Below are 15740 nucleotides of genomic sequence, written 5' to 3'. Positions count from 1 at the left end.
ATTATGACCTCTAATGTAATTTCTTTGATCAGATAAGCTTAGAAAACAAAGTCTCGCATTAACTATTATTTCAAAAAGTCCCTCTTTTAGCTTCCTCCTGCTGTTATTTAGTATGATTAGAAATCACAGTGATGCCTAGAGCTTCAAAAACAATCTCGGACTCATGATTGTACGCTTACGCCGCACACATCGTAAACACCAAGTACACAATATGATCAGACAAACTTTTCCCTGAGGCAACAGCTGGTAGCTGGTTTCTCTCCAACTACGCAGCTCTGTCTTAGCAGCAATCTAACCAGCTGAACAAATACTTTTGGATAGTCACTATCCATGCAACATGAAGTTGTGTTTGCGTATGTCACTCTACAAACTTCACAGGTCCAAAATGCTTCCCTGCACTAGACCCTCAGTCAGAGCCTGTACACCCCCCCCCCCCAGTGGTCCATCAATATTCTCCCTCTCTGTACACGTATCTCGCAAATAAAAGGACTCCTCACACGCTTCTCAGTGTGTGTGTGTAATTGCCTTTTGAAATATGACATATACACACACACACACACACACACACACACACACACACACACACACACACACACACACACACACACACACACAACAGAGGAGAGGCCTTCAAATCCTCTACATAGTACAATAGTCAGAACTATTTGCTTCCATGGAAGCAACCATGTTTTCCCATATATGTCAGCTTATACGTATCATTTATATCTATATAGCTTTATACATACATTCTTTTTTACTAAATTCCTTTTTGTCCTGTGAAAAAGGAATTCCATCATCTGTAGCACCTCCCTCCATTTATCCAACCTCGTTTCCTCCTTCCTTCCCACCATTCCCATCCTGACGCTTTCCTACTTAAATGTCCTTCTTCAGTCTATTACACTATCTGAGACTACATGCACAGATTCACAGGGAAACACGCCTGCTCCACTCTCACTTTGTATTTCTATGAGATTACTGTAAGCTTGCCGATGGCTTCTGATATTTAATATATTTGGATGTCTTTGCTTTTGAAAACTGTAAACCAACAAGAGTTAATAGCTATCTAAACCGAGTTTATCACCCAGCATGGGTAATGAAAGTAAATCTGTGCATTTGCTCCTGTGTATTGTGGCAATGGCGTGAACATGGAGCAATGTTACAAAGAGGATGAGACATTTGTGTCCATCCCACTGCAGGAAAAGCGGCAGGAATCTAGTAGTTTTTGAGGAAAGGCCATCATGATAAAGGGGTGATTTTTGGAGTTTGGGGATGGAGAGAGGACCAGGATGTCAAAGAGTCTGGATATCTGAGTGATCTAATGAAATCTGATTCTGTACAGTGTTTGCAAATCCAGAAGCAAAAATAAAATCTGATTATCCAAGTGCAACAGAAAGCAAGAACCTGTTTAGTGTGTTTCATTTTTGTAAATCCAGAGGTCCAGTTGTCTGAGTCTTGTAGCTTGAGGTTAGGAGGATGAAGAGATGATGAAGAGGTGAAGATTACTGTCTACCTGTCAGAATATCCATCTTTCTCCCACATGCCCAGGTTTTTATGAGGGCAGTGGCGTTCTTGGGGAAAAGGCAGCAGGGGTTGGTTACTCATCCTCTGTGTTACGAGCGTGTGAATGCATCCACCCAGGCCTCCTCCACCGCTATGACACCTCGCTGCCAAACACTTCCAGCACCAGCGGGGTCAGCTGCATGCTGTGCTCGGGCTGGAAGGAGAGCGAGCGGTACTGCTTGGAGTGCTCCTCGTTCAGGCTGCGCAGGTCAGCCAGCTTCTGGATCATCTTGGCGTAGAGCAGACGTCCACCTGGGTGGTTGACTCGGATGTAGGCCTGCAGCACTTCGGACAGGTCGTCCTGGAGCTGCTCGATGCGGGCATGGTCTTGGACACCGGGACGATCTGACATGGGAGAACAAAGAGGGTGGAGGGAGTGGAGAGTATAGCCCATCGTGAGCAAGGTCACACAACAAACGAGGTGGGGGCGTGGACGGAAAGGCATAATCAGACAGAAGCACAGAGAAAATTAAAGAGGGAGCAGCAGGGTGAGATTGGAGACGGGAGGTGTGGGTGGATGGAACGAGAAAGAAAACATATTTCAGAACATTTAATTGTTTTGTTTTTGAAAATACTGAATTTAAATGTTAAGTAGTAATGCTACCAGCCTACATGTCTGTAGGCTGGTATCATGCTCCCTGTTAATAAAAAGTTTGATTTGATCATAAAATTTATGTAATTATCATATCAATTACTTAACACTGTTGCTGAAAAGCGCTATATAAATGCAATCCATTATTATCATTATTATTACTTCTGTCTCATTTCTGTGTTAAATATGCTCCTCATGCTTGACTCAGACTTTAGGATCTTTATATACACGTGTACAAGACGTGATTAATGACGTGGGAGAATGTCTCTTTTCAGGAATGTTTGCTGTTATCTTCACTCTGTAATATCCTCCCTGCACTCAGCAGAGACAGCTGACGCACAGACGCTCTTACTGTCTCTTCAAGAAAAATGCATCAGCTGTCTAGTGTGCATTTCAAATTGAACTATAAACAGTTTTTTCATAGATTGTACAACAATGTTGCTGCTCTAACAGAAAACATTTACCTGCTTTGTATAAAATGTTGTGCAAAAGTTTTGAGCCATCCCTCACATTTTCTTGTAAGTTTGATAGTTAACCCAATCATAATGACCTATCAAGCATTCAAGCATAAAAAAGGCCTACATAATTCTAGCACCAACAAAGTGATTCATCAGAAGATATTACCCATCAACCCAGTATCACGGCAAAACATGTAATAGACACGCCGGTACGTCGAGTCCATTTCACACTTTGCCTCTTTAAAACATGAAATGGACACACATGCAGAAGCTGCATCACCAGCAGGGGGACTCAATATGTTTAAAGCAAAGAAGTAAAGAACAAAAAATGTATAAAGTGCACTTCAAGGTCCTTAATCATCAGAAACGACTATAAAGGAAATTTAAAAAAAAATAGGAAAGAAAGCTTGCCTTGAGACCTCACAGTATTGCACAGTATTGTATATGAACAGGTTTATAAAAAGAACACTGTCTGCTATCAGTTAGTGTCTGAGACGTGTAAGGGCCATGGTGATGGGATGTTCTGGGTCTTGATCACACGTCTGTCACTGTTAGTCTTTCTTATTACTGGATAAATATATTTTGAACCTTTTTCTTTTCTGTGTGCTTAGAAATCTGCACCACAGAGTGTGTACTGTAACTAAAGATGTGTAGATAACAAGTTTATATTGGATTACTTTCAACATAATAGCAACAGAGAACAAGGACAGAACTAATGATTTTTTTCCCTCCCTCAAAGAATTTAATTTCTAACTGCGGCTACTTTCTAAGTGCTGTTGCTTTGATACAAATAGTGTGTCCCTGAGGCTCTCGAGTCTCAAGGAAAACAAAACAAACTGTTTTTGAAATGGTGTACATTCTCTACAAATGACCCTGCTGCTTGACAGATTCTTTCTGTGATTCAGGGATTTGATACTCCTAATGTTCATTCACTGGTTCAAACTTGTCATTTACAGCATGCAAACTTCTGCTTCCCACACTGTTTTGTAACCTCATGCTTTAATGTACTGAACAGCACATTTGGTCTTCCAGGAAAAGCTTTTTCTTGTGTTACTGGCAGCACACGACTATAGGAGGAATCTAGGTCGGAAAGAGAATGCGACACACACCCTGCGCCATGCTGTTCACACTTTGATGATACGGTGTTGTTAGTAGTGAAACGAACCACTAACCATCTCTAATCTCTATTCTCAATCTTTAAAGCATGGCTCAGCTGGAAATACTCCAAGACAATGAAGGCACGGACGAACACACAAACAGCAGCGGCAGTACCTGGGGAGAGCAGGCAGATGGCCATCAGCAGCACGTGCTCCTCCTCGTGCAGGTTGAGTTTCTTCAGACCGACTTGGAATTTCACCAGCGGCTCCAACAGCTCCAGAGTGTGACCCGCTGTGAAGGATGACACACACTCACTGTTAGTACATTGTGCTTATGAATGAAAACACACCTGGTCTCTATGTGTATTTCGATTTTGCGGACAGAGAACATCGCTACCTGCCCTTCATGTACGAGTGAATAAGCACAGAGTGTGCGCTTGTGGCTGAAAATACCTGAAATTGAAACCTCACAGTAATGTGCAAGTGTGCGTAAAAAGCCGAGTGTGGGGGATCCTTGTAAGACTGTTATATAAACTGGGAGAAAAATAATCCCAGCTGTGTCACCAGCTTCAACAATTAACACTCTATACCTGGGAGTGTGTAAAGCTATTATTCACCAATGCCTCCAGAGCAGTGACTCAAGAAGAGGAGTCCATGTTTTAAGAGTATATATAACAGATAAGCATGGTCTCTTACACGCTCTGTACATGCTTCTTTAAAAATACATACTGTAAACATGAAATGCAGTCACCGATGCTTTAGTTCTACTGTGCAGCTGCTACATGAATGAGAGGAAACCAACCCTTTGTCACATCGGTGATGCAATACTTAAAGTCAGGTCCTCCACAGCTCCAGGACATGTCTTCCAGACTGAATGACTGGTTTGAACGCAGCATGATGATCTCAATGGCACTTGACTTTAAAAGAGCGATCTGGTCCTCTGCTGTCAGGTCTCTGTACAACACACACAGTTACAGATAAAAGCATGAGTCACACTACACTGGTTCAGTCAGGCACAAGCACTGTCAAATCAGTGAATCTGGACCTGGGACAGAAGAAGAAGGTGTTTTCTTTGGTTTACTTTACTTTTTGAAGCCCTGAGAGAAATAGTGCCTTCATAATGCATTAACCATACAAAGTTATACATGTATAACTTCATGAATAACCCATACAAGAGCAAATAAAATAATAATAGATTATCATAAATTGTGAATTAATCATGGGTAAATATATTTAAAATACAGTTTTAACTGTAAAGTGTTTTGTTTAAAAACAAAAAGCCAAAGAAACAAATAGTGCATGTAGTAAGTTTGGAAATGGGTCAGATTGTACTGTTATATAGCGGTACACGTGCACGGTAACAAACACTGGCTGCAAACAAACTTTACATTTTAATTGATGCAAATTAAGCGTGCTAATAAAAAACCCAAAACTTTCTTGTCCCCAGAATACACATGACCCTGTTCCATCTGACGAGTTCCACTTAACCACCTATATACACAAATAACTGTTCGTCTGTGAGGTAGAGAGATAGTAGAACAAGAAATAAAACAATGTATTTTTAACAGGTACTTTAGCAACAGAGATCTTTGCAAACAGAACTAAAAGTATGTGCATCTGCATTCACTGATGCAAGCAGATGCAAATGTAAGAGAACCACAGACCTTTTATCTACATGTTCATGCCATCACTGCTGAATGAAATCAGATTTTTTTTTCCTTTGTTTTTATATACCAAGGATCTAAACACTATTTAAATGTGTCTATAATTATGCCTACAGAAAGAAAAGAAAAAAAGAAAGTTGACAAAGAAATCCCAAACTTCTTCATTTGGGCCTCACAGCATAGACCTTACTTATCCATGAGCTATTATTGTTTCCCAAGATGCAGACATGTATGCGTTATGCACACCCATGTGAGAGATACAGTATTCCATGTTTATTCTTCTGTTTCATCGTCTCTGTATGTGCATACATTTACAAATTTATCTCTGCTCTGCATGTATTTATAAAGCTACAGCCTGTTCTGGAGTATTCTTGGAAGAGCATGTTTGTTTGGGGGTTGATAATAGCATCTCGCCTTACTCGGTAATGCCCAGCAAACAACCGGGCCCTTCATGTGGGTGGGGCATCGTCTATGTGCTACCCATTGGATGCACCAGAATTTACAATGCATCGGGAAAGTATTGACAGTACTTCACCTGTTCTACATTTTATCATGTTAGTCTTATTTCAAAATTAATTAAATTCATGTGCCACCTCAAAACTTTGGTGAAAAGAGCCCATAGTGAAAAAGTGAAGAAAGTTTTCTTGAAATTCTTGCAAATTTAATTTTAAAAATGAAAATATAACATGGATATACTGTAACGAGTCCATAAAAAAACATATCAGAAACTTAGTTAATGGCATTGAGAATAAGATTGCTAGAATATTAGCGGCTTTATGGTATGAGACGTCTAGCAATCAGAGCCCCTCTGAGCCCAGCAATTTTCCTGCTTATCTCTAATTGGATCAGATTAAGCAGTCTGCTTTGTCTCTAAGACATTTCAATTACATTCACAACAAAGTATTCAAATTATATGTTCAGTCAGATTACTGAATAATCTGCCAATCACTTTATTGGTCTCATGTCTATGGAAATGAAATCTATGTGGGAAAAAAGAAACTGAAAATGTTCTTTAGAATCTTCCATAGCCAAATTAGCAGATTCAGTTAATCCGTACATATTGAAAGTTAGAATGGCCAAATTTTTAGCATTTATGTTTATGTTTTCTTAGTGAATCAAATGAGTAATCTACCGAAATAGCTGATCAGCTATTTTATCGGTGCATTGGGACCCACGTAAACCCAAATAAAGCTAACATTATATAGTGTTTAGCAACTGTTGGTAAATTATGGCAAATTAGATGAATCCATCTTTTTAAAAATATTAGTTACAAAAATAACAAAATGCTTTAATGTACTTTCTTGGCAAATCTCATTAGAGGCTTTAATTGGTACCTGAAGCCTGGGATCATCTTGGCAAAGCCTATAACCTTCTGAATGCTGTAGGACACCAGGTCAGCCAAGTGGGGCAGCATGGAAAGTTTTGTGTCCTCTTCACTGGAGTCTGGACTACTTGCGCCATCTTGGTACATCATTAACAGGTTGCTGAAGTTCATTTTGGTGTCCACTGACTCTGCTCAAGGAGGGGATTAGGAGACAAGTTGATAAAGGAGGAAGGGGGGAAAAGGGAACAGGGTGGGGAAGGAAGGGAGGGATTACAAGAAAACATTTAGAACGGACAGAAATAGCAAAGAGCAAGTTACCGGTTACACAGCGGAGATGGCAAGTGAGTTCACCTTGAACCGATGGGTTTAAATAATAAATGCACCAAAGACTTTTAAGTAATTTAATGAAAGGTATTAAGTGTATTCTGTTTGGCCGATATGGCAAAGAAGCAACAAATTCTAAAAAAGATTGACACACAGCAGCTCAAGATCAGTACAATCACTACAGCTTCACTGTGGAGCATCAGTGAGTCAGTATGACTAACAGTGGGCACAAGCACCCCTCATATTTCTTGTAACTGCAAATATGAGTATTCCTTTATTGGGTCTGTTTGTTTTCCACAGTGGGTATGATCCAGGAGCTCACTGACAATGCAGCTGGTGTGATACAACCGCAAAATGGAGCTTAGTTATTATTATTTTTAATCAATAGATCTCTTCACAGCTGGGTCCTTGTGTCCTAACCCTGATTGATAAAACACACAAGAGAAGAGGGACCCTTTATTGTCTCACCAAGTGAGTGGTTTAATGAGTCAGACGAGGCATCAGAGAGTGAGTGAAGAGAGGCAGCTCTGCTGGCACTGCGTGTAACCGGGCCTTCGCGTACCGGGGGCTGCAAACACACACGTAAACACAAGCATTAATATTACCCAGTGCTGCTTGGCTTGTTTTCATGGGCTCCAAAAGTCCAAGTAATCACAACACACCACAGGTCTGTGTCACAGGAGCAGGGACTGCTGGAACTGTTCTTTTTCTATTTGAGGTTTTACTCAGAATAGCAGTCGCAATAATAAAGTAATAAAGCTTCACATAATAGAATTAGAAATGTCAGGTTTGCCGCACAGTGTGCATGAACACCGTGTTCTGAAAATTTCCTGTATGTACTGGGGTTACCAAAAAAACAAAGAACAAGCAAAAACAGCCCCTGCCTCACCAGCAGCTGATGTAATCACTGATCACTGAAGAACACTTTGATGAATTTCAATAAAGCCCACGTTTCAACAACAGTGAACTATTAAACAGCTAACCTGGTCGGCACACATGGCACAACACTGTTGCTCTATTAGCTCTATTTTTGTATATAAAACAGTGACATTACCAAAAAGTACCAAAATCATGTTCTCAAATTCTCATTACTCATTCAAAAATATTTGCTTCATTGTTACTTATAATTATTTTCTGTGAAAAATATGCATAAGTGGAAACTGTGATTAAAGTATGTCACCTCACATATACATGTCCAGCTCAAGTCAGTGTAATTGTGTAAGAGTTAACGCTCAGTAATAATGAATGGGGCTTGCTGTGGTGTTAACACATTGCAGCAATTCCTGATGTTTTACTGCAGACAAATTTAATCTAATCATATTCATTAGGCACAAAGTAAAAGACAGATCTGATTCCATGCTTTCATCCTGTGTGTACCAGGTCATGACACATGACACCTGGTACACCCATAGTCATTTGGAAAACAAAATGAATTTGCTCCACTAATCATAAAGTGAGCTGTCACTGTCCTAGTAGGGCCTGCTGTGGTTTTACCCTGTATGGTCGTGGGTAAGGTGCTAGCCTTTTTGTACAGCTGACTCTACTCAGCAATTAAGACCAGAGAATAGAGAGCGCTAGTGCAGGGGTGTCAAACATAAGGCCTCCGGACCAGAGTCAGCCCAGCAAAGACTCCAGTCAGACCCACTGGAAGGCTGGAAAACGTGAAAGAGGGGCATACATTTTTGGACTTTTAACTGTAAGTTTTACAGTTTCTCCTCCCCCATGGTCGTTCATGCTAAATCAACTGAACTAAGTAGTACATAAACAATTACATGACAGAAATGTTTCTGTCATTAACCATCTATAGAAATATAGAAACTTTATGTTTTAGAAATACAGGAGACTCTGGGCAGTGAGCTACTTTTTTCTGTAATTTTGCACATTTTTCATGTCGAAACCTGAGACATGCAGTTAAAATTGCACATCTCAGTGATTTCATGTGTAGTTAAACATATTTGCACTGAAAGAGAGGAGATTTTCCTTTATCCCATCTTAAGGTCAAACTGGGCTTTATGTGGCCCATGACGCCAGAGTGCCAGAGAGGCTTTTGTTATGTTTTCTTTCTTTTGAAGGCGATAGCAGCTCGTCCATCTCTTTAAGTTTAATTATTCATTTTTTAAAACTTTAACAATTTTCCTTCCATGTCTCTTTTTTTCAAACCGGACACTTTTTACTTTCCCACACCCCTTGGACTTTTTCAGGAGAACTTAACAAGTGGGGGCTTGTCTCAGATTTTAACCCAGGACCTCTGGCAGGTGTGAAGAAAGAAAGTAACTTTTCACAGGACTAACCCTAAAGCGTGTGAAGTCAGAATAGGAGGCATCGTAGGTCTTGTGGTGAGCTTCCACCAGGCAGGAGATGATCCGAGCCTGTTCCTCATTCAGCCGGGGCCTCATGGCCTCTCGGGCTGCCTCCTCCTCTTTTCTCTTCGTTATCATGTCCCTTTTCCGTTGAACCTCTTCATCTGTCAGTATGACTGCAATGGAAGATAGAATAAAAGACACATCAAAACATTTTACAAAGAAATTATGAAAAAGAAGCAAAATCAAGTTAGGAGTTAAAGGAAAGCAATTCCTGTGTGGTACCTTAGATAATAGTTAAGGCATCATTACCAACTTTCATAGATGAAATCTGAGAAAGTCAGCAATAAAAGTAGCTAAGGGCGATGTAATGTAAGCCCCAAATATTTCCATCCCAGGTTACATTACCATTGCATCGCTTCAAGTTGGCAAGCAGAAGAGCCTGTCATGTCTCCTGTCTTTTCATTCAGATGATGCGGTTAATGTTAGATATTTAAGTGCCTTTTTCCTTATTCATGCTGCCCGACAGAAGCTGCAGGCAGTGCGGCGCAGTGGTGCAGAACAGAATAGACTTACTGCTTATAATGACTCTTGACTCGATGAGACGGTTGCTTGGGAATTCCTGGGTTTGCACGCACACGTTTTAGAGCCTTACATTGCTTTCTAATCAGAGACTATCAAAACATATTATTTACTACAGATTGCCGCTGACCTGCATTTGTCTGCTTTGGATTTTAAATATGATATACAATGACAGATGGCCGTGAATCCTCTGACAAAATCTGATCCCTTTGACTAGGCAAACCATGATAGATGGCGCTGATAAAATTGTATTAGAAAAAAAGATCACTGTCAACATTTCCTGAAGTGGCTAATCTCTGGTTTTACATTACAATAAAATGGTCCTGCCACAAGGGATTCATAAATACCATATTTGATACATGGGTTTTGTGAGTTTATGTAACATCTTGTCAGAAGTTTTTTTCACCCCTAAAAAAACCCATAAATGAATCGCAAAATAACACATTGCCGTAAATTACACAAAAATGCCAGCAATGGTAGCAAAAATGATACAAATTAAACTGATCATTAATTTCTTTTTTTTAAATTAAACAAAAGGTTCAATAAACACTCCAGTTTCAGTTTCTCTTTTAAATGAGCATCTGGATATTTGTCGAATTGAAGGGGCACCTGATTGTAATTTAAATTATTGAAGATAACGTTTTCAGAAATGCTAAAAATACTGGTAAATATTTTTACAGTTAGTATTTATGTTATCTGAAGTTGGAGCCCATGGGTCACTGTAGTCACTGCTGAAGCATTCCACTGACCTATGAATGCCTTGGCCCATATTATACCTTTGACTCTGCGCCATAGTAAACGATTACCCATGAAGAGCTCAACTGGGCAGACAGACAGTGTGATTGCCAGACAGGCTGCGACTGCCAAGAAGAGACAGACTGTCATGGCTGAAGCCCAAAAAGATGAAGCTGCAATCTGACAGCTACAGAAAAACTGTTTTGTTTACGTTTTATGCACAATTAATTTAGTCTAATCACATTATGCTGTTTTTTTTTAATTGTTTAGTATTTATAGCATGTGCAATTTTTAAAAGACAGGGAACTTTTGTAATTCAGCTGTAGCCTTTCTAATTTTAAATACATCTTTGGATCAAAGGTACAAGGATAGCAAATATTTATGTACTTTAGAGCTTAAGAGACCAATTATATGTCATGGCTGACTGTAAATTAAATAGAACTCAGAAAACACACACTTCATCTTGAATACTGGTTGTTTCCCTGGAAGTTGTAAACAACTAATTTTAAAGTGAACTTTCTGTAATTGCACCCTGGACTGCAACCACAGAAGCAGCGTTACATAATCAAATGATTGGGTGATGCAGAGACCAACGACAACAACAAATACTACTACTTGAGGCTTAAAAAGGCAATTCAATAAGCTTGACTGCTTAGCTAACTAGGTTTTACTAGGCTTTCATCTCTTTTAACTGACTGTAATTAATTAGGCTTTGGCTACACTCCGGTGTCCATCCAGTCACAAGCCAGGACTGTCTTGAACCACTCCTTGTGGTGAAGACATCCAAATAACTCAATCGTGAATGGGCACAATTTGGTCAAGTTTGGCACCAGCCGTCAAAGAAGCTATTCTAAAGCCCAGAACATGATTGAACCGGTTTCCAGCCAAGTTTGAGCACTGGATGGAATCATTAAGGCTTTCCACAAAAAACAACCAACCATCAAAGGAACATCTTGACCACCCCACAGCACTTGGCAGGCAGCAGCAGTTTACCAAAAGAAAGTTTGCTGTTTGTAAAGTCAGTGATTGGATGTGGTGAAGTGCCCAGAGTGGCAGAGGAGAGCAAAGAGAGAAAGGCTGAAAGAAAGAAAGGCAAACTGTGATGGGGGCAATTAATTAAAATCCAACAAGTTTTGGTCAACACCGGTCCTGTTCCCTGGCAATAAGCGAGCAGCAGAGTGCCCCTGTGGTGGAGGCCCAGAGGTTCCCAGCAGGCTTATTCATAAACCAGCCAACCAACCACTTAAACACAATTGAGACTTCTAATACTCCAATTTGGTGAGATATATGTAGAGCTGGGCGATATGAGATTTTTTCATATCACGATATGTTTTTTTCATTTCAGGCGATAACGATATCTATCACGATATAAGCCAAATAACTATATTTGTAAGATTTAAATGTGCCGTTGCTCACAAGTAAAATGTGAAATAATCAGCAGCTTGTTTTTATTTAAATATTTATTTCCCATAATAAGTTCAACAGGGTAGATGTACTTAAGGAACATGAGACTTTTTCAGATAAATAAAGGCAAATATTGCAAACTACACAAAAGGCAACCGCTAAAGCGTTTAAGTTTCAAAATAGAACAAACAAAACAGACTAAATTGTCAATTCCACTTAGAAACAAAATATTAATTCTAAAAATAAATCTTAGTTTGTTTTACAGAAGATCAGACAAAACTGACTAACTTTTGTCAATATCAAATAAACTGAGAACTAAAAGGAAATTCTCAATCTCTCCTTGTTGTATAGCTGAGCTTTTCAAAAGTTTTAACAGTTACTTTAGTCTGACAAAAGCCGAATGACGAATTAGCGCTTCCAGTCAGAGACTGAGGCTACGTCCACATGTACACGGGTATTTTTGAAAACGGAGATTTTCCGTTTTCGTTTTAAAAAATAATCCCGTCCACACATAAAGGCAGAAATGAAGGAAAACGCTGCTATGAACATGCCAAAGCAGCAGGTGGCGCTAGATTCCTAACCGTGCAGAAATGTTGGCCAATCAGAAGTCTAGAAGCCTCGGTGGGAAAAAGTAAACAAAGCTGCGGCATAGAAGCAGAACCGAGTCGTATGTGTGGAGGGACAGTAACTGTGTGTATATGTAAGCATTTAAACACTGCAGAGAGTAGAATTAACAGTAACAGTATTGTAGAAATTCATTTCACCGAAACAATAACGTGGCGCACAGTGTGACGCATGCACCAGTTTATTGTATTTCCAGACTTGCTTTCGGCACAATTTACAGTGCACCCTACTCTGTTTTTTGTCAGACTTGAAATAGCCGAAATACCTTCACACTACGGAACTTCTATGGCTCTTCCGTTCGACAATCTCTCCGGCATTGGAACCATCATCTGTTTTCTCTTCGGTCACGCTCGGTTGATTTTTCTAGTCGGCACACTCATTTCCTCCATTACGGGCTGGCTCCATTACCCGCTGGCTGCTTCCCAAACAAACACACGTGCGGCTTGGCACTTGTGCTGTATGCAACAAGTCACGCGACGTGACGCTGCGGCTGTGATTGGTTCGGCTCTGCGCTACTTAATTTGGATTGGCTGACCTTTTTTTTTTTTTTTTTTTTTTTTTTTAAGAGGACAAGAGCGGCGAGGTCTATCGCGATAGCTTAATTTCTCTATCGAGTAAAAGTTATATCGCGATACATATCGTTATCGTTCTATCGCCCAGCTCTAGATATATGTCAAGGTGGTTCTGGTGACCAATACTGTTGCAGCACTTACTGCACTTACTATTTAGAGAGGAAATAGCCCATTAGATTCATGACGATGAAGCTGGGAGATCAAGCTTTTAGTTTTGGATCCACACCATTTCCCTCTGTTTAACATGTTTGGTCCACAAAGTGAGCATCTGGCAATTCTGGTTACATCGAACAAGAGTAAAGGTTGTCAAAAGGACAGAATACAAAAACATTAGAGAAAGGGTGAAGAATTTAAATTAGGGAACTGATGGGCTTGGCAACAGCAGGCGAGAATCCAGCCACCTAAACGGTAAAATGTTTCAGAAATTCTCCTTAACTTCTAATCCTGTTACAAATAAGCACCCACCCAAGGATAAGCACACAAAAATACACAAACACTGCAAGTATTATGACACACACACAGGCGTGGGGGAGGGGTGTCCTGGCATCCACCTAACCTCTGTCAAATAAGGACAGCATAGGGGTGTTTACTATGAACTCAGCTGGCACAAATACCAGAGGGCAAACACACACGGAGTTCTAATCTGAATGGCGGTGAAGCTTAGACAAAGCCGTCAGAATAAAGAGGATAGAATACAGAGACAGAAACACATACACACCAACACTGATGCTAACTGAACTGTGTGAATGAAAAGACTCGTTCAAATTCATTTATTACATGTTATCCTCAAAAACAAAAGAAAAAAACCCCCAAAAAAATCCTGAAACCTAATCCTTATGTTATTTTATTTCCATGGAAATAAAAGCTGACAAAGACATATTATTTTTTTATGAAAATACTTTTGAGTCAGAAGTTTTAACGCAACCGCAGCGAGGCCGCCTGATGAAATAAATCACAAACAGCTGGGATTGGCGCATAAGAACCGCATGGAGATATATGCACAGAACGAGTTATCAGAGTTATCTTCTTTGTCATACAAGCAAAATTACCCTAAAAACAATGCTTTGAAAACTACTACGAGCACTTGTTTGTTCTCCTTTATCAACTCGACATATCACTTTAAATAAATAAAAAATAAATAAATGTTTGAGTAGATAGAATGCTGTATCTGGCTCTGTGTTGGGATCAGTTTGAATTTTCAGTAATCTGCGGGTATGTTATCACAACAAAGACACATCAGTAAAGATAACTGTACTCTTTTATAACTGGAGGTACACACAGCAGTCCATATACACTTTGATCTTATCTTCTACAGGGTGGGCCATTTATATGGATAAACCGTAATAACATGGGAATGGTTGGTGATATTAAAGTCCTGTTTGTGGCACATTAGTATATGTGAGGGGGCAAACTCCTCAAGATGGGTGGTGACCATGGTGGCCATTTAGAAGTCGGCCATCTTGGATACAACTTTTGTTTTTTCAATAGGAAGAGGGCCATGTGACACATCAAACTTATTGGTAATGTCACAAGAAAAACAATGGTGTGCTTGGTTTCAACATAACTTTATTCTCTGATGTAGAAACTTGTAAATAACTCAAGAAAGAAGCCAACTGTATGTATGTTGCTGAAGCTCCAAGGTGCATACACTACGTAATTTTTATTCAATTCAATTTTATTTGTATAGCGCCAAGTCACGACAACAGTTGCCTCAAGGTGCTTTATATTTCAAGGTAGACCCTATAATAATACATACAGAGAAAACCCAACAATCATATGACCCCCTATGAGCAAGCACTTTAGCGACAGCAGGAAGGAAAAACTCCCTTTTAACAGGAAGAAACCTCCTGCAAAACCAGGCTCAGGGAGGGGTGGTCAGCTGCAGTGACCAGTTGGGGTGAGAGAAGGAAGACAGGATTTTATATTGTACAATACGGCATGCATTTTTGCATGCACTCTTGTACATGTTATCTATTGATAATATATTAATATTTTTAACAGTTACTCTATTCACAGAATGCTAATAATCTGACTCGATTCAGTCGTGTGAACTGGGCTTTAGTGTCAAGCTTGCTAGCATACAGTCCTGCTACATTTCTTTTCAGTGTCAATGACACAATTGCAGTTGGTATTAATACGTCTCTTCTATAACAGATTTATCATTACCAAAGATCTGAGGCTTTAACATAGCATACAACGGATATTTATTTGGAAAAATTGCTTCGCAGGCACAATAGAGACAAGCAGAGCAGCTGTAATTCCCAGTAGTGAATACAGTGGGCTGCGTTTTCCCCACAAACCTGTGTATAAGCTCTGACAAAGAGACCATTTTATCCACATAAGAGTCCCTGTCGCTCTCTAACTTCTCGCTCTCTCTTCGCTCTTCTTTCATCAGACACAAACAGACACTGCAGTGTAGTATGTCTATTTATGGTGAACACGGTGGCAATCACCAGTCTGAATTGTGCCCTCTTACACACACACACACACACACACACACACAC

General features: G+C 39.9%; 1 protein-coding gene across 3 annotated transcripts in view; it reads right to left on the bottom strand.

Moving 5' to 3' along the window:
• Positions 1-441: 441 nt before the first annotated feature.
• The window catches only part of LOC146550483 (vitamin D3 receptor A), a 75113-nt gene continuing 59814 nt past the window's right edge, over positions 442-15740 (bottom strand). For all 3 annotated transcript variants that reach the window (XM_085260087.1, XM_085260088.1, XM_085260089.1), the window contains 6 exons: positions 9311-9495; positions 7488-7587; positions 6706-6883; positions 4510-4661; positions 3883-3999; positions 442-1905 (listed from right to left, as the gene is read on the bottom strand). In XM_085260087.1, coding sequence (XP_085116213.1) covers positions 1652-1905; positions 3883-3999; positions 4510-4661; positions 6706-6883; positions 7488-7587; positions 9311-9495 — 986 coding nt within the window. In that variant the 3' untranslated portion in view covers positions 442-1651. The remainder of the gene's footprint in view (positions 1906-3882; positions 4000-4509; positions 4662-6705; positions 6884-7487; positions 7588-9310; positions 9496-15740) is intronic.

This window comes from Mchenga conophoros, linkage group LG20 (assembly GCF_057382185.1).
Source record: "Mchenga conophoros isolate Kocher_MC1m ecotype Shallow Benthic linkage group LG20, M_conophoros_male_GT1.1, whole genome shotgun sequence".
Lineage (NCBI taxonomy): Eukaryota > Metazoa > Chordata > Actinopteri > Cichliformes > Cichlidae > Mchenga > Mchenga conophoros.
Note: the sequence above shows the minus strand (reverse complement) of the source record. Positions and strands in the feature narration are given on the sequence as shown.